The sequence below is a fragment of the Periplaneta americana genome, chromosome 14 (genome assembly GCF_040183065.1).
Source record: "Periplaneta americana isolate PAMFEO1 chromosome 14, P.americana_PAMFEO1_priV1, whole genome shotgun sequence".
NCBI classification, from domain to species: Eukaryota; Metazoa; Arthropoda; class Insecta; order Blattodea; family Blattidae; genus Periplaneta; species Periplaneta americana.
Window position 1 is genome coordinate 83,696,823 of NC_091130.1, and position 21,065 is coordinate 83,717,887.

At 35.1% G+C, this 21,065-nt stretch overlaps 1 protein-coding gene across 1 annotated transcript in view; it reads right to left on the bottom strand.

Annotated features, from left to right (window-relative positions):
* Positions 1-702: 702 nt before the first annotated feature.
* Positions 703-21,065, bottom strand: part of LOC138713521 (uncharacterized) — an 82,778-nt gene continuing 62,415 nt past the window's right edge. The window contains exons 2-3 of the mRNA XM_069845692.1: positions 15,445-15,560; positions 703-3,242 (exon numbers count right to left, since the gene is read on the bottom strand). Coding sequence (XP_069701793.1) covers positions 1,394-3,242; positions 15,445-15,560 — 1,965 coding nt within the window. The 3' untranslated portion in view covers positions 703-1,393. The remainder of the gene's footprint in view (positions 3,243-15,444; positions 15,561-21,065) is intronic.

Consider the following 21,065-nt stretch of genomic DNA (forward strand, 5'->3'; position numbering starts at 1 on the left):
AATTGAAATTAAATTTTCCATCCATAAACAAGAAATACACTCCACTAACAGGAGATTAGGGAAAAGTCTGGTAGAATTGAAAAAGTTTACAAAAATAATTTATATATTTATAGAATGGTGGAAAAACAAAGGGCCTATAATAACTCGACAAAAATAAGGACGTTGACAGAGGCACACTGAGACTTTATTAATGCGTATGATGATGATGATGATTAATAATAATAATAATAATAATAATAATAATATTATTATTATTATTATTATTATTACTGTTCTGATGGTGATGGTGGAATTGTATTCTTGGTTTCTAACCTGTATCTTTGTTTTGTATTGTAAAACAAACGACAGAATTGGGTATTGTAACATTTTATGTGTAACTTTGTTTAGATATAAATTCTATCTTAGGTATTTTATTATTTTTGTTTGATGTTGGTTTATAGTACAATGTATTTCATTAAAATAAATAATTTACGTAGTGAATACACTGAAAAATTTCGTCTATATTACGTGACGAACTCAATTTATTTTAAAATAAATTATAAGAATATCAGTAGAAAAAAACACTCACATATCAACTTTCCCTACTAAATCTCATAATTCCACAACTAACAGTGTGAAATTCTGTGAGGTACATAAATATTAGGACTGCTTGTGGATTGGTATTGCAGGTGTACACTAGTTGAGAAACATAAGAGTGCCATATTACAAATTTAAATAATTTATTTATAATACTTGACAATGTTACAACACTGAGACAAGCAATCTTATAAATAAAAAAGCTAATAATAATTTAACTGTCTTGCAGCTGCAACCAATGCTAATTACATTAAATAAATAAAGCAACAAAACAAACCACACTTTTAAATTGAGACATTGGTGGAAATTCTGCAGTTTCATACGCGAATTATTACTTAATAGTTCCATAATATGATGCCTTATCAGACTTGGTACTAAACACATTAATCACTTTTCATAGTTCATTTCAGTCTGAAATTGTTCTATAACAGTAAGTTTTTGCTATTATTCATTTAATATAGTAATTGAGAAAAATATTGTGTTTCTTCTTGATCGATTTATGAGAATTGTAATTTCTATAGTCGATTTTGTGAGAAGTGTGGACAAACATTGGTCATTGTACAGCAAGCGTTCATTTCATAGCCTGCTATGTTGAAGGAACATGTTCCGAAAACTACTATCAGTTGTTAATTGGTTGGTAAAGTAATCAGGTTTAATTTACCACGCCCAGCATGTGTTTAATTTACTGGCCACCGTATAGTTTCCTTAGCCTCACTGGCGTTTTCGTATAATGCCGCTACCTAGCGGAGAATCTATAAAACCGAACGAATGAACGTCACTTTCACATACGTCTGCCATCTATCGTGAGTGTCCTAAGTTACTCGGGTTGATGGTAGTAAACGACGGGACCTGTCGCGACAACTCTGCCACCTGGCGGAACGCTGAAGACTCTAGGAGTGGAGCCCTCTCCATTGGCGTTGGCAGCCGTCACTTGGCTGGCGATCACGGAGAGGTCTGTCCCACTAGGCAGCCCCACCACCTTGCCGCCTGGCCCCACGACGGCGAGACCGTTGGGGCTCGTGTAGGCGACACCTCCGGGACCCACGATGGCCGTTCCCCCTGAGCCTGCAGTCGCGATCCCGCCAGGACCGGCTATAGAAACTCCACCTTTCCTCACCATCAGCCTCGTGATGTAGGGCCCTGCATTTCCGTTTCCTCCAGACTCCATGACGATCTCAGTGTCTTGTCCGTCTTTCTTCTTTCTATCTTCCTCACCGGTGGCTTCATCTGAGTCGCCTTCCTTCTCGTCCTCAGGCACCTTCCTTCCCATCATGACGGGATTTCTGTTTTTCCCGATAGCCCTCCATCCCTCGCCTTTCATCATGAACACGCTGCCTGGGACGCCGTCTTCAGGCTTCTTGTCATTGTCGTCATCCAATAATATGTCACTCCGGCCTTGTCTACTCCCCTTTGCTTTCTTACAAACGTCTGCCTGAGGGCCGTACTCCACCATGTTCGTGACCATGCTATACATACTTAAAAAAGGGTCTTTTATTACGATTGGAAAGTAGTCTGCAAGAGGCCACGATACTCTGGAAAAAGCCTGAGGGCCATTGTATAAGAGTCTGGTGTTAGGCATATTAGGAACAACTCTGAAGGGATTTGACTGAGGGTATTGAGGAGGGTATGTTGTTGAGGGTGACGGAATAGAAGTGCCTGAGACTCCAGTGGTAGGCATGGTGTACATGACTGATGCAATGGCTGGATAAAGAGTGAGAGTAGTAACAAATCCACTATTGGCATCAGTATTCCCTTGATGCATATCGTTCCTGTTCATATCGCTTGCTTGGAGGTTGTTTTGTCCCTGAAAGTACCCGACCGTGGGTTGCATGTTACTGGGAGGAGGATACGCGAAGAGCTGCGTGCCGGGGGAGCCGAACTGTTGTTGTGCGATCGGCTGCTGTGTTTGGAAATTGGACGGGTTTATTCTTTGACTTTGTTGTTGCTGCTGGATCAGGAACTGCTGAAGATACGGATTCGGGTTTATGAATGTTTGTTGATGATAAACTTCACGTCTTATGTCATTTTGAGGGGAGTTTTCGTTGTTTTTTATGTTTACGTCTAAGTTGTTACTGTTGCTATCTGAGGGTTGGTGCTGAGTTAGATAGGTCAGGATCGGATTTTCAAAAGGACTTGCAAACTGTCTGCCGCTACTTGTAGTTCCGTCATTGGCAATTACAGACCCGCCATTGTCTTTTTCGGGTGATGTCGCCATTGTTTCCTTTCCTACGATTTTTTCGAGAACTGCAGAAGACTGGTCTTGTTTTAAATGTTCTTCGGCTGACAATATCATTTCCTTGTCGGTCGGCTGACTGCTAGGTTTTTTGCTCGCATCTTTGGTCTTGGATTTGTCGAGCTGTTGCTGCTGTTTCGTGTCTTCATTGTTCCACACTTCTTCGCGGTTTGATTTTGATCGCACATGTGCATTCTCGTAGTTGTTTGAACCAGTGGGCGAAGAGACCGAATTCTGAACATGTTCGTTTCTTATAGCAGCATTGAGATCTCCGCGTCTGTTTTGCGTTGCTGCCACTGGAACCTGTTGGGCTGGAGCATGCTGTCCGCCAAATTGAACCGCCGGCCTGTCAGAGTCGCCATCAGAGAACACCACGTGAACGGGAATCCTGTGTTCGGCGTTCGCTTGCTTGTCGTCATAGCCCTGGGACACTCTGCAAATAAAAATCACTCTGTATTCCCCACATAGAAAATGAATACACAGAGCAAATCGGCAGTGCATAATTTCAAGCCAAACTCGACAAATATGCGAAAGAAGAATGAAATTTAAAAAAAATTGTTTTTTCCTTGAATCTAGAGGGTATTTAAAATAAATTGTAGACGGATAAAGGAAAATATTATTCAAGATGCGCTAAATATATTTTCAAGAAAATAGGAGTATAGAAACTGCGTAATTTAATCAAATGTATTATTATTATTATTATTATTATTATTATTATTATTATTATTATTATTATTATTATTATTATGCACCTATATTATTGTATTGTGCATATACTGCCATTTTGAAGATTCGTTGTAGGTTTTAAGTAGATGCTTAAGTAAGCCACTGCAGTTTGGATTGTTTCATGAAGTCTTTTTCTCCAAACACTAAGCTAAAAAAAGTTACATGTATTTTAAACAGTAAATTTCGTAACAGCATTGTTTTTAATTTTGTACATTGATAGATCAGTCTTTAGGAGTAAAATAGTGCATTATGGACCCAACATATTGGATAAAATATGTAATGAGATTTCAGCAAGAACAGCTAAGTATAGTTTTACTACTTTATAAATATATGTCCATTATGATACATTAAATTCATAAGGAACCCGGAGGTTCATTGCCGCCCTCACATATGCTCGCCATTGGTCCCTATCCTGAGCAAGATTAATCCAGTCTCTATCATATCCCACGTCCCTCAAATCCATTTTAATATTATCTTCCTATCTACGTCTCTGCTATTATTATTATTATTATTATTATTATTATTATTATTATTATTATTATTATTATTATTATTATTGAATCTCCAACATTTACAAATAACCTATTGCACCTAATGTATGTTAGGGTTGTAGATAAAATGAATAATAAACTAAGCATAATATATAACAATTCAAATATTTTTACAATCTTTTAAAAATATGGCAAGTGAAACTGAGAAAATCTTTACAATAGCATGGCTTAACAAATATTTTGAAAACAGGAGGATAATATTTAATGTTTCATTCATATAAATATGAAGTTAATTTATACCTTTCTGTTCAGAAAATTGGCCAATCAAATAGAAGAGGATAAACAGTCTATAATGATCCGTTACATTCGCAGAGATATTCGTTTTCGTTATTAATGTGAAATCTTAGGAAATATGAACCAAATTTACCGTGACCCGATACAAATTTGGTAACAATGCAATTCGATGCCAGTAATTTATATTTAACCCTATCTGAAACCGTGGGGTAAATCAGCTGTTTTGCTATTTTTTTTCTGCCCAACTTGACCAAATAAAAGTCGCGTGAGTAGCCAGTCAAGTATTTCGCTTGCATGTGGAAACGCGTCGCCCACTTAAAATCTCCAGTAATGCTTAACATTATAGCCTCATGGGACAAATTACGGTGCCTATTCATAAATGAATAAATAAATAATTTGGTTTTAGGGGAGCGTTATAAGAAAAAGAGAAAAAATAAAGAGATACTTGATTATGCGGAAATGTTATTTTTTACACTAAAAGGAATTAATTACGTGGCTATAACCAAACGCTACCCCTAGTTATAGAATAGTCATCGGATTCTCCCTCTCTCTCTCTTAAACTGCAGATGTTAGTCATACTGTAGTTCCATGTAATTTTTATAGTGTTATAATGGATAATTTATCAATATTTTAGGATAAGAGTGCATATTTATTCACTAATATATACAGTGTGAAAAAAAAATATTTTCGAATTTGCATATATGAATGTGACTGCAGATATCTCAGGAATAAATTATATCAGGTGTTTAATATATTCCTGGTAGTTTTTAATAGGGTAATAATTAAAATAGGCTATTATAATAATAAGTCTATCTGTTTTAAGAACATGGGAGGCTGATAGTAGGAGGAAGAAGAATAAAGTGCGTAAGATTTGCTGATGATTTGGCGATGTTAGCAGAAGAGGAGATGATACTAAGGGATATGTTACTAGAGCTAAATGACAGCTGTGAGGAGTATGGGAAGAAGATAAATCCAAATAAGACGAAGACGATGGTCATAGGAACAAAATAAGGAAGATAAAACTTGCGAATTTTAAATGAGGCAATAGAGCAAATGGACAGCTTCAAATACTTGGAGTGTACTGTAAGCAGTAACATGAGCTGTTGCCAGGAAGTAAAAAGGAGAATAACAATGACAAAAGAAGTTTTTAATAGAAAAAGGAGAATCTTCTGCGGACTTCTGGAAAAAGAACTAAGGAACATACAAGTGAAGTGCTTTGTACGGAGTGTGGCATTGTATGGGGTAGAAACATGAACATTACGACAGAGTGAGTGAAGAAAAATGATGATGAAACTGATAGAAAGAGGAAAAGGAACTGATTGGGTCACTGGCTGAGAATAAACTGAGATGATAGAGAACATTAAGATATATGGATCATATGAGGAGACAAAGGGGAAGGCAGAAAATAGGAAAGATGGAAGAAAGCTGGGTTTGTAGTGAAAGACCTTTCCTTGGGCAGAACACTCAATGAATGAATGAATGAATGAATGAATGAATGAATAGTTATGTTGTAAAGTAATGATTATTTATGAAAAATCACCTCAATTAAAATTAATAATTTCTGTAAAATTACTTGAAATTATTACATCAGTATCAAAATAGTAGTGTACATTGAACACACTTGAGCTCTGAAAGTCATACAAAATTAGAGGTTTCTAACACAATTGGATATCTAAAACTATTTTTTTTCACACAGTATGTAATAGTGACAGCAATGCTCTTAAAAGTTATGTTGTTATGTCTCACACCTTAAAATATTTCTAATAATGGAGTAACATATTAACCAAATTTTGGCTCCTGCATTTTGTGCATTTGCAGTTAACAAATAAGATTATTTTCTTTAGTTCACCTACAAATTCCCTTAATTAAGAATATTAAAAATTTAGCAGGAACATTTTTATCACATTATTTAATACCTGTTCTTACTTTCTTTGCATTATAGTGCAGAAATTCTTGGCACATCGCATAGGGTGAAATAATTTACACTTATGTTTCAAAACCACAAAATTCCAGTCGTGAATGCTTCGAGAAAAATGTGAAAATAATTTACGAGGTTGTGTGATTTCGAAACTGATGTAATTTTGGGTCTCATTATTTGTTCATCGCTATTCATATACGGATAAAAACTCCGTGAAGTAACAAACAGCGAAACATTTTGTGTGCATGCCTCGAAGATGACAGAAACTGGAATTGTTGGGTTTTGAAACTGTATACCTCATTTAGATTATAGTACAATAATTCTTCTGGAAAGTAATTAGTTTCTAATGATAACAAATACAAAAATGTGATTTTCAATACAGTTGATAACTTAAATATAATTACAGTAGAATCATCGACTATAGATATTTAAAATATGTCCGGTGTTATTGTTAGTAAGGTAATTAGAATACTGTATAGTGTGTTAATTGTAAGAGAAAGAACTGAGACAAAAGTGAACAGAATCTCTCTACACTCACCTGAATATAATATGTCCCATTTGCTTAAGGAAATTTCTGCAGTTCAGAGAAATTTCACGCAATAGTTTCTTCATTTAACGGATCGTTGTTCCTTTCCATTGACGTCGGCTGAAACTTCGTGGTTCCAAACACAGGAACCCGCATTTCTATCGGTTCCCCACGGAACCCGTAAATCAAATTAAAACCAGACTTTTGTTTGCTGTCTTTCTGGTTTCATTTAGCATGTGTCAAGACCAAAGAAAATTGCTGTCCATGTATTTATACGTTGATTTTATGATACTCTGGCAGTCAAGAGATACGATTGGCGAGCATACATTAAGTACAGTGTGTCTTTTACGACCTCTAATTGCTAACAGCGAAAGAGGATATTTAGTTCCTCTTGCCGTATTCAGTTTCACCGCTCATCAGTTACATATATACATTATTAATGTGGCTACAGAATAGACTTGACTTAATGCCTTTAATTTTTGCGATCCAAAGCAGACTACATACAAAGTCGTCCTAAGGATGCACATGTGACTCCCTGTCAACGGCCATGGGTTCAACTACCGATTGCAAGTCAGTTCTCTTGTTGCTGCATCGTATTTGAAACTCGTTTCGTTATAACGATCAGCTAACTGACAAAATCATTATATATCCCGTTTTTACTTAGTATACGAAATATAAACAAGATATATTGTGGTGCTGAAAGAGTAGTGTACAATGTTTTCACACATATGCACGATTTTGACATTCTGATATCCAGTCCCGGAACCCCGTCTTGCGTTTTACCGTGATCTATGGGTCAAATTTTTTTCGTATTCCGTATTAGGAAAGAATTCACATGAAAAATAATTGTACTAAGAACTTCTTATCTTTATCTGAAAATAACAATACAAAATGGTGATTTACTTGAAACCGTTTTCTAATTTTTTTGTTACTTTACATCATACAAGTAATAAATAGATAATTTAAGTTGCAAGCCTGCAGACAACATATCTCTAAAATGTTTGTTGGAGAAATTATTTACAACATAATTATGTCTCCTATCGAATTTTTCTTCATAGAAAAGTATGAATAAAATGTTTGCTAAATTCACACAACCTTAGTTATTACAAAATTAAAAAACACATGATTTTGTTTTTGTTTTTCTAAATCAGTATGTAATAAGTTATACACAGAATTAATTATACTTGAATTTAAAATTTCTTCAGACACAAATAACTTAATAGCGATGAAGATAATTACACAAATTAACTTTAAAAACTAAGGCAACTTCAGCCATTACGGAAATGTATCAACGAAAGAGGAGACAGAAATGAAAGAAGATACTTGGGTTTTACGTATTAGGGCAATACATACCACTTAAGTCTCTTAAGATTGTCAGAACTCGTATACCGCCTAAAATAATCTGAAATCCAGTAAAGACCGGTCGAATAGAAGGAATATTCCTAGTAATAAAAGACTACCTACTTTTACAGTCAATTTTAAATCCTGGTATAAGTTACTTAGACTTAGTTACTTTACCTTACTAAAATGAAGTTACTTAGACCTTAGACTTAACTGTTTGTTTCACGGTTGATTCTTTTCTTGACAAATAAACTAACTTATAATAACATTATAGACCTACGTGGTTAATACTTCTTAAATGTTTCTCTTAATTTTTTAAAATTATTTTTGTACTAGCAAAGTTTTATTGTAAGCGGGTACAATACTACATGTATGAAGATAGGTACAGTAAAGCTCCTGTAGCAGAAATCCGAGACACACGATTATCCGAACTTTTAAAAAATTGTAAAAGCTTTTCGAATTTATCGGAATTACATATGTGAGTGTGTGCGCTTGCGCGTGTGTGTATATGTTCTTGCGTTCGCGCGTACACAAGCTTCGCCTTCATTTGTGCACTCTATTTCCCTTTTAAATTTAATTTTTGAATGTAATTTGAAGCATTATTCAATTAATTTGTAGTTTAAATTTTTTGTACTTATGCCCTTGAGTTTATCTTTAATTAAAATGCTCCTTTTAATAAATTAAAGCCATCGACGTAGCTCAGTTGGCTGAGGCGCTTGACTGCCGATACGGATTGCGCTCGGAAGTGAGTTCGATTCCCGATTGGGCTGATTATCTGGTTTGGTTTTTTCTGAGGTTTTCCCCAACCGTAAAGCGAATGTCAGGTAATCTCTGGCGAATCCTCGGCCTCATCTCGCCAAATACCATCTCGCTATCACCAATCCATCGACGCTAAATAACCTCGTAGTTGATACAGCGTTATTAAATAACCAACTAAAAGAAAAATAAATCTAGTATTCTTTATGTGTTAATGAGTAAATTGTCATCTCTTCTGTATTTGATCTTAAATTTGAATTTAAAAGTACTGCCCGAGAGCTTGAAAAATCGGGATACACCCTGTTCTGGAATAGACCTGATTTTGAGACTACAGTGGCTGTATTGCGAGATTTGTGTGCAACAATATCTACATGAAACGTATATTTATTATTGAGAATGTGTGTGTCATCTTCATCGCACTCGTTTTGGGGAATTCGAGTTCATTAATGTAACTGTTGTTATTATTTTATTCACTCTGAACTTCACACATTCGTGCGAATTACAATGTTTGCAGTAGGATAAATGAGGCGTTTAGTTGCAAAATCAGATACATCACTAAAACATAATTTTTCAGTATGAAGGAAAAACGTTTGCAAAGAACCAAGTATTTGCAACCAATACTAATCTTTCATTATACAAATCCATGTGATGTATCTGGCTTTGGAGCATAACAGTGCTATAGCAGTTGTAGAATCATATGAAATATAACATTAACTCATTTTCGGAAAAAAAAGTGATGTATCTGATTTTGCAACTACACGCCTCAAATAGTGATATGTAGTCTTTATTTTTATACGCCGTTTGAAGCCAGTTATTTGTCATTTTAACAAATTATCTAAATAATTGTAAATCGTATACAAAACCCACTGGTAGGCTATACTTAACTCTGTTTTTTAACTAATATCTGTTCAAGGACCTGTCAAATTATTAATTATTGCATAATATTTGGGAAAGATCAACGTTGGTGTACAGCGGTGAGACCTGTACAAATAATGAACTGGGAATAACGGTTGCAGGAGTGCGCTTTTTGAGAAAAGTCATTGATTTAACCCTCTTGGTTGAACTTAAAAAAATGAAGGCATCCTAAAACAATTGAATGGAGGTATCGTGATAAAATTAATTCAAATGAAGGCATCCTAAAACAATTGAATGGATGTATCGTGATAAAATTAATTCAAAACACTGGAAATATGTAGAATGAATGAATGAATGAATGAATGAATGAATGAATGAATGAATGAATGAATGAATGAATGGACTCTCCATGATCACCCCAACACACGGTGGATTGCATACCACAGGAAAGAAGATATCTCGGAAGAAATGAGAGAAAGAATAAGACACTGACAGCACTGAAACAGTAATAGCCCAACATGCTCACTGGTTGTCAAGAAGATTGGAGGAGGAGCTGAAGAAGAAGAAGAAGAAGAAGAAGAAAAAGAAGAAGAAGAAAGAATATGATATATAAATTAACATAAACGTAAAAAAATGTAATCTGATGATGATTGAGAGGAAGTTTACAGACAACTGGGAGTGTTAAATATTCAAATTGGTTTGCGGGCCTTTCGTCCACTACCTTTTGTCCACAATTTGTTTCGTCCATTAACTTTCGTCCACATTCTCTTGTCCACAACCGATTGGTTCATACAATTTACGTTCATCCATACATTTTGTCCATACCTTTTATGTCCATAAACTTTCGTTCATCTTAGACTACATATTTGTGTTTCCCATCTACAATTACAACACCGGAAACATGGTTACGGCATGTGTACGAAGCAGTCTTGAGTGGGGAACAGAAGATTAAAAATTCCGTCGAAGATTGGCATAGTAAATTTAAAAAAACTCATGGTTGTTCATCATTCCAACATTTGGAAGTTTTTTGAAGTCTTGCTGGATGAACAGGAATCAAATGAGCAGGTGATTACTCAATAAAATTGTTGGGAGAACACACGCGAGTCCTTGCACCTTTAAGTCAAACCATATATCAATAATCATGAACGCATCAGCGAAATGGTTACACGGTATGAAGACTACAACAACGACGGACGGTTGGAAACATATCTGACAGGCATTTTATACAGATTAAAAATTAACCCTACTGAAGTTCTTCAGGAAGAAGAAAATGATAACTAATCATGTTTATAATACAAACATTATGTGCATTCAACAACACATTTAAATTTAAATAAATTACTTTTTCACGATATGAATTATGTTTCATGGCATCTATTTTTTTTTTTTTTGCCATTGTGGACGAAATAGTCAATGGAGGAAAACATAATGTACGAAGCATGAAAATGGACTAAATGGACAAAAGTTAATGGACGAATCATGAACTGGATAAATGTGTCAGTGAACGAATCAAAAAGTGGACGAAACGTAGTGGACCAAAGGCCCTATAACGGTAAATCATGCTCTTATGAAAACTTTTTGAGTCAGAAGCGGTATAGCTTGGACGTTTTCCATCGCTGTTGAAGTGTACAAAGTAAATGTTTCGTCCCCTCCTTGCTGCTTTAGGCGGCATTTACGTTGTTATTGCAATCTTCTTGAGATTATTGGATGAAATGGCTGGTTGATATGTTTCAAATAATTATAGCTAACACTCTCAAAGAAAAATGCAATAGAATCATATCGTGTCCGTCATCAGCTATTGTCCATGATGTTAATTTTGAATTGGTTCACTTCAGCAGTAATTGAAAAAGTCCAAGTTACACTTCATTTCATTGAAGTAGCTTTGCTTCCTCCCTTAATTATAACATTTCTATAATGTGTACAGTAAGGTATCACAAGATAAGAGGGTTTGTTGGAAGCAAGAAGCAGTATTACAAAATTTTTGGCCAAGAGAGGAAATCAGCCCAGCAAACTGACCTGAGCTTGTCAGTGTCCATTCCATGGCAATGGTTTCTGTTGTAGATTGTGATTATTCGTCTATTTAGGGCTGAATGGATCAATATTTTTGCAAAATAATACATAATTCTACCAGGAAGCTATATAGTATATTTAGAGGGCTAATTGTAGTCTATGTACTATACCATAATTTGAGAATTCTGATGTGCTCTAAAGTGCCATTTTCCTCGACAATGAAGTTGCTGGGCTGTTTCTGCATGGCATGCATTACTCGGTGACGAGGGCTTTGTTCGAGATCGCCAAGTCGAATTCCAGGAACTTTCCAACTCGCCATCTGCGTCTTCATTAGTAATCCTCCTGACAGTGATGTACGTAATATTGTTACAACACTGCGTTTAGGAATGTCCTTCCTGTCTTCTGATATCGCCCGATACTCGAGTCTTTGACTAAGAGTATTGAAAACGCAGCTTGCTTTCTGAACATAAATTAAACGGATGTCATAATAAAAATGTAATAAATATCAATATTATTTTTTAGAAAAAAATATTCTCTGCCGGCTAGTAGTAATTTATGGTAGAAGAGAGTAAAGTAGGATTTTATTTACCGAGGCTCAAGCACGATGTCATAATTTCCACAGTTGCATGAAATATGTTTAGGGCTATTTACTCTCATATGGCTACAGTGTTTTATCTAGTATGCAATTTAATAAACTGTTATAATAAATAAATATTATATTAATTTAACATATAAAGCCTTCCTTTATATTATATTCATTTTAATGTTACTAGGGACAACGGGGTGGATAAAAGTTTACAAAAGTCATTGGTCACTACGCCATCAAATAAGTAAAACAACAAAAAGAGAAATACTTTCTCCTCGTGCCTAGCAATGAATATTATAAAGAATAAACTTTATGAATTAAATATTAACGGACTATTTTATGAGGAAGTGTTGGATAAATGATATTTAGTTTTGCAGTACACCTAAACTCCAGGGGCGTATTTTGCGGCCTACCGGGGCTACCGGCGGTAGCCCAAGGAAATTACAAAAGAAAAAGTTTATAATATAACATAATGTAATAATTTTGTATTATTAGTTTTACCATAGTAATTAAAATTAAAGTAATTGTTAGATATATTTTGTGTAATACGCCCATAAAACAAATACATAATAGGTAGGATCATATGGTTATAATGTGACATTTATTTTGTGCGTTCTTATTATACGAACTATGGAGAGATTTTTGCAGAAATACATATTTACAGCGTCTATGAAATGAAAGGAAAAGGTTTTGACCATGCTGTCTCTCTATCTGATGTCTCTCCTTCTGTACAGCGACTTTGTTTTTCAAACTATTGGACTGATTTCGTTTAAATGCATTATATATATATATATATATATATATATATATATATATATATATATATATATATATATAAGCCAATTTACCTGGGAATGATGCACATTAAATATAATTTTGATTAAAAAGTTACTTCATTTTTATTCTAAGTGAGAAACCTAAAATGACTATGAACTGGAAATCTACTCTGAAGAATATTTTAGAATTTGTTCCTTATACAAGACGAAGTGATAAAGGAAATGCTCAGCCCAGTTTGTCTCCATGAGTCGTACGTCTAGGAATAATTAGTGTTTGTACTTTTCGTTGCTATTTTCAAACTCCAGTAGTTTGTTATAGGATTAGTATAGACCCTAGCTAGTCTTTATAAATATATTTCTTACGTTTGAGTAAACCAAAGTAAAGTCTTACTTACTTATTTCCAAATGGCTTTTGAGGAACCCGCAGGTTCATTGCCGCCCTCACATAAGCCCACCATCGGTCCCTATCCTGTGCAAGATTAATCCAGTCTCCATCATCATATCCCTTCTCTCTCAAATCCATTTTAATATTATCCTCCCTTCTACGTCTCGGCCTCCCCAAAGGTCTTTTTCCCTCCGGCCTCCCAACTAACACTCCAAAGCAACGTCTAAAATATTTTAATTAGCAGTCGTAACACTTTTAAATATGTGTTTTCCTAAATAGCCTATATAAATTTTATAAATGAATTATAATATGTGCATATAATTATTTCATGTAAATTTGTGAAAAATTAACTACACGTATTAACTAAAGCAATACACCAAATTTATAAATTAATATTATAGATATATTAATTTGTCCTACAGAATTTATCTGCAATATTGCAAAATTGTAGAAAAATGTGAAAATTGTACCAAACTTGTAAAAATTGTAATTGTAATCTTGTAAAATTTTGACTTGTTCCACATCTTGAAGCTTCATTACTAACATAATATCTACGGAATATAATAAATGAATTAAAAAAAATAGGTGTGCTATTTGAGTAACACTTAAAGAAAATGTACTGTATATTATAAACTATAGATCATTCGCAATATGGTAACGAAACGAAATTGTTGCGAAACTTGTAGAACGTAAGCCTATAATGAGAAAATGACATTCCTTTTTATAATTCTAAACGCTCTCTAAACATCTTTAGCACTATAGAAGAGATGCTATTACTACTTATTTTATTTCATAATTTCACATGAAGCAGTGCATTATTTCGTGGATCTAGTGGATAGTTTGCTCCTGTTGTCCGTCGATGTACAACTTCTGAGTTAACGCAAACGATATTTACATGGTATATAACTGACAACAAATATTACAGTTCACATCAAACATTAATTTCTTAATAACTGCGCAATTTCCAGGAAATCTGTTCAGTGCACGGCTCACTGTTTCTTATTACTATGTCAGGATTATTTGATGCCGCAGTTCTATCTATATATGCAAATTCAATTTTTTTTACTTGATTATTTAACGACGCGTGTCAACTACGAAGTTATTTAGCGTCGATGAAATTGGTAATAGGGAGATGGTATTTGGCGCCATAGATTACCTGACATTTGCATTACGGTTGGGGAAAATCTCGAAAAAAACCCAACCAGATAATTAGCCCAACCGGGAATCGAACCTGCGCCCGATCGCAACTCCGGGTCGGCAGGAAATGCCTTAACCGACTGAACTACGCCGGTGGCTTATATTCAAAATTACGGTTCTATATCCAACTGTACTAGCTGATACTGAGGTTAGGTCGTATGTTTGTATTGGTACTTTCATCATGATCAGCACCAGGATTATCATGCCATCTGTAACATAGATGTTCGTCCGCCGTCAGTTTGTTTGTTCTATATCATTTCAGGGATCTGCGTCTTGCTGACCCCATTTCAAGGGAGTCCTCGCATAGTTTTATAATGTTCAATCGTGAATGAATCCAGATATGGGCTCACTTTTTAGAATCGAAAAAATGTTATTATTATTATTATTATTATTATTATTATTTATATCATTATTAAATTAATATTATCACCTACTATCAGTGCTAAAATTTGGAGTAAAGCTGTCAGCTCTCCGTGCCAGGTGGCCCAAGTGTGACATTTTAAGAAAACATTAAATTATGTAAGTTTTTTGTAGTACTGCCGTTTTCCCTGTCGTTTTATCATCAATTATACACAGGGAAATAAAAAAAAACCAATATTATAGGCTGAAATGCATGCAGATTAAGACATATCGAGCAAAATTTGAAGTGGATCTCGTGGGTTCTTTTAAATGCCAATATGTGGAGCGGTCGCAGCACGTCGATGAAGCCCTCGCCACCGTCCCTTGTTAATGCTGTTAGTGGGTGTACAAGTGCAGATGGAGTTCCCTACTTACTTGAACTCACTGGTTGCCCGCGATGCTCTGGAGACGTCGCTCGTGGCATCGGTGACATCAGCGTCAGACGGCCGAGCTAGGACGCAGGAGCTCGCAAGTACCAGCACTGCACACAGCTGCAACAGACAAGCACGGTCACTGTATGAATATATCTTATCTGTATTCCGATTACCCTATGACATCCCAATAGTTTTCGATCATCAACATCTATTACGAGTGCAATCGTAGATCCAGTGGCTGAGGTCCACTCTGGATAGTCTCTGTTAGAGATGAAAAATTAACTGTCGCTCTCGCTAGCTGTGTTCGTTGCACTTGTCTTTCGAGTCTCGTCTCGTAATTCTCATGCGCTTCGAGTCTTGCTCATCATTCTCGAAATAGCATTTGGTCGGCGTGGAAAGATTTCGTAACTTAGAATAACATACATCATTGAAATAACTAACATTAGAGATGTTTGATACAAAAAGGCAAAAAAAAAAAAAAAAAAAAAAAACAGTATTATAGTTATGAAAATATTCTGGTTCTATTATTAGATGTTACCTATGGTTATATAAATAGAAAAAATTCTCAAATAATTTGCATTTCTAAGAAACGTAAAGCATAACGTTAAATAAAGCGTTAATATCTTTTACTTGAGATTGTACACTTGATTTCAAACATACAAAAAAATCCTAGCCTTTTAATAAAGGACTACCAATAAAATAAAGATTGGGAAACGGATTATTATACACTGAAAGGTAAATAAATTGTTTCAAATACGCTAATTGATTGTTTGTACATGTATAACAATTGCCAAAATAGATAAAAGTTCAGTCTGGTATAAACTGTGACGATTCAAGGCTGCTTGACGTTCGAGAATTGATCATTCCCGAAGTCCCGATGTCTTGAACGTTTGATTACAAGCAGTCAACGACGTAGACAATACTGTCGTGCGGGTTTTCGGCTTTGCGGGCGCTGTTAGTCTTGCTTTCTCGATCGTTGTTCAAATCTAGTCTCTAACGAACTAAGAGACTCACACTTCTTAGCACTAGTTAGATTAGGAGCCCATTGTAAAGTCGGGGCGAATGACGACAAGTTAAAAGTAAGTTAAAGGCAAAGTTGGAGGAATAAATTATAGCCTTCAGCTCAGGGCTGGGAAAGTCTTCGATGCACTTATTGCGACCTTCTATGCACATAGGTCGACGCTTTACCACTGCTTATGCTGAGAACTCAAGATTTCAGTAGCGAATTCTTAGTCTCAGTAATTACATTTTAGTTTACTATTTTTATAGCAAACTGTGTTGAATATGCAACACTATGATATATGATACTAATTAAACATATTACGATAACAAGTAATTATTGACAGGAATTGAGAACAGTAAATACAATCTTGTAAACGGAAATGCAGAACAATTAATAATTATAGTCTTATTACAATAGTTAACCACAAATTAATTGACAATTACACATTATTTCGTTGACGAAAACCTACAAGTGTTTCGGGTATTAAACATGAATTATATTATCACCGGAAATTGGTATTTACTAAACTACGTACAAAACAGGAAAGCTAATATATATATATATATATATATATATATATATATATATATATATATATATATATATATTTCGATTTCTTTCTCTGTTTGAAAATTTACTTTTCTGTGTCTATGAAAGCTGATACTTCTTTTTGTTTACAATGGTGCCGAACTGTGGTTCCATTTTGGAGCAAATTAAACGTAATGCACATAGCCTACTAAATTTTCGTCAGTGATGAGGCTTCCAGCATTATTCTTCAAATTGTTTAGCCCGCTGAAAAAAAATGTTCGCAAAGGTAAGTCGAACCGAAGAGAGCTACAATGCGTCCTGAAAATAATTACTTCGTTCGTAATTATTTTCTGGCAATGCACGATACATTTCCAGGCCCAGCACTCGAGACGTGCGCAGCAGTGTGCTATTTTGCAATATCTGAAGTTGCATCAGGAATCTTTACAATGAGGAGGAGTTGTGAAAAAGTTTACTTATTTACTTACTTACATACTTACAAATGGCTTTTAGAGAACCCGGAGGTTAATTGCCACCCTCACATAAGCCCGCCATCGATCCCTATCCTGTGCAAGATTAATCCAGTCTCTATCTTCTTATCCCACCTCCCTCAAAATCATTTTAATATTATCCTCTCATCTACGTCTCGGGTCCACACCTGTGGAGTAACGGTTAGCGCGTCTTTCCGCGAAACCAGGTGGCCCGGGTTCGATTCCCGGTCGGGGCAAGTTATCTGATTGAGGGTTTTTCAGGAGTTTTCCCTCAACCCAATATGAGCAAATGCTGGGTAACTTTCGGTGCTGGACCTCGGGCTCATTTAACTGGCATTATCACCTTCATCACATTCAGACGCTAAATAACCTAAGATGTTGATGAAGCTCGTAAAATAACTTACTAAAATAAAATAAATCTATGTCTCGTCTAATATTTAAATTGCAGATCCACAGGAAATTGCAGCCATACAATAATTTGATGTATTTTTTTTTGTAATGGATCATATAGAAATATTTTAAACTTTGAGACACAAGTTTCAGGCGAATAGTTTATCTTTAGTCGGTATTACATAATATGTGAAAAAAATTCTGATGTATGATTATTAATGTATACGTCTAAAATAATGTTGGCTTAATTCTTTCGTTGGTAGTTCTTAGTAAGGTAGGTTAATTATTAAAAGATGCAACTATATAGCGTTTTTGTTGAATAGTTATGTTGAAAATTTGTTTTTAAGAAATTATTCTAATTAAAATTAATAATTTCCATAAAAATATTTGTAACTATTACATACAGCGTATCTACCTCAGTTCTAGAAGTATACACAAAATTTCTGCTTATTTTTAAGATGTCTGGACTATATGCAAATTTCAGAATATTTTTTCATACATTATATAGCAGTGAGTAAATGGAAAACTGTGTACATAAGAGTTATGTATCGTACCTTAAACCTTAAATCTAAATTATCACTACAGGGCTGTAAAAATTACATAACATTATTACTGCAAAGTTTTGTTAGGCTTGTCTGCAGTTCAGATATTAGCACATTTATAATAATTCTTTCCATATGTTCACGTACAAGTCCCCTTAAACTCTATAAGCTCGACATGTTAGTTATGGGAAACTGCAACTGCCAAAGTTAGGCTACATTATGTGATTCACCTCGTTATTCATTCTAAGTGTGTGTTTTTATAATATTATATTATTTTCACGTTCATCATCTCCAGATAAATTCACTCGTAGATACTGAATATGAACAAAATTCGACCGATAGCCCAGGATAAATAATTGTACACAGATATATGGAATGACCAATAACCATTAAACGGTATAAAAGAATGTTGGAAACGTGCATTTCCATGAAAATCGAAATAACTTTTTGCAACAAAATGCATTTCTCTATGTTTCTTACAATGAGAGTGAGAAAAAAGTTATAAGAAAACAAACATAGACTAATAGAAAAAAAGAAGATTTGAAAATGAAGAAAGAGAGAATTGCTTTAGTAATTACAATAATTTTACAAAGGGGCGACTACAGTAGCAAATAAAATCTTTCGAAAGATTACCGGATGTGTCCAAATCCGGAGTACATATGACATAATATGTCATTGATAGTGCGCTGATTGTTTCTTCAGTTGCAGTGTGCATGAATTCTTAAGCATAAAGTTGCAGTCACAAGGAATTCATTCATGTGGTTTGTATCCTTGTTGTCAGATGAACTGTCTTAATAATATTCCTTGTTATTTCGCGTCATACTGAGAGTCCAACACGTGTGTAATAAATGGTTTCCAATCGCCCCACAGGCTTGATACAAACTAAAAATTCTAAATAGAATTTATATTTCGATTAATTTTATGTCTCTGCGCAGTTGGTGACAAATTGCAGTGGAGGTTCAGTTTCCAGACCACGTGTTACGCGATGGCGTGCAATTTAAGCGCTGATTTATGTAAATCTGGATTGGACGGCGTCCAACCTGCGAATTGTTTGTCCAATGTTGGCAGTTGGACGTAATTAAAAGTGTGTGATCGCCACACGTGCTCCATTCTGTTCCAAGCGTGATGGAGGGCGCTCACACCTGACGAAATCCATTGCCCCATTAACAATTCGTTACATAGGTTTGCAAACGAAAACACTTATTTTCTATCAGACTGTAGCGTGCTCGGTTGTGGAAATTATTCGGGTGATTTCAATCGATTTTGATATTTTTCATCCAAGACTTTTCGGAACTTCTTGTCATGAGAGCCGTGTTATTCGAGACTGCTGTATTGTGCCTGTAAGCCCGACTTGCCCAAACATCAGTTGTTGCCTCTTTCGCTCGTTTCTATCCTCCTTCGTATGTATGTTTGTTCCTTCGTTCGTTTTTCCTCCTTCGTTTGTTTTTTCCTGATTCGTTTCCTTCTTTAACATTCGTTTTTTTCTTCTTCGTTTATTTGTTTCCTCCTTCGTTTATTCTTCCCTCTTTTGTTTGTATATTCCTTAGCTTGTTATTTTTCCTCCTTCGTTTGCCTGTTTCCTTGTTCTCCTTTTTGTTTAATCTCTGGTTTCTTTTCTCCTTCCTTCGTTTGTTTCTTTTTTTCCTTTGTTTGTTTGCTCCTTTGTTTATTTTTCCTCCGTTTGTTTTTCCGCTTTAGTTTGCTTGTTTCCACATTCGTTTGCTTTCTTCTCCTTCGTTTTGTTTGTTTCCTCTTTCGTTTATTTCTTCCGTCTTTTGTTTGTTTACTCCTTCACTTGTTAGTTTTCATCCTTTTACCACAGTCTAGTATATACAGTCACGAAGCTTGAGTTGTTGAGGGTGCTAGGAACAATAGACTGTGCCGATACTATTTCGCTTTGTCTGTAATGGGGCGACAGTAGCGATCCTAGTGGTTAGCAGCTATCTAAGGATGCATATTTCCTACATATTGAGCTTCGTGACTGTATATACTAGACTGTGCTTTTACCTGTTTCCTTTTTCTCCTTTATGCTTTCCTCTTCGTTTCTTTGCTCCCTCCTTTGTTTGTTTTTCTTCCTTATTTTCTCCTCCGCTTGTTTTCCCCCTCGTTTGTATCTTTCCTCCTTTGTTTGTTTGTTTGTTTGTTTGGATCTTCGTGTTTGTTTATCTCCTTCGTTTGTTTTTTTCTTCTTTCTTTTGCTTCTCTCTAATATTTTTTTGTTTCCTTGTCTACTTGTTTGTTATTTTCTGTCCTATTTTTATAGTACGTTTTTTTTCTCCTATACTAAAATTATAGAAGATTTTATATTGATCTAACACTAGACAGACGTCGACATTGGACAAACTTTCAGTTCGACTTATACCTATCAACGGTTGTAATTTCCGCGAATTGCTACCCGTTCCATGCATCTCAACCTCGTTAAAAGTGTAATACTAGCTAAAATATATGTATGTGTTTGATATCAAACCGCCTAATTTATGGACAGCAATCACGCCACCAACAAATAATAATCATAAATCTGTTGCTTGTTTCGTCGAGACAGTGCTGCTGTCATTACGGGTTGTTAAAGTGGCGATGACATCATCCCGACTCCTGAACACATGTAGAACGAGTTCTGAGCGTGGATATTCATCATTCGGTTGTGACATAATAATAAAGTGTCCTCGTAATT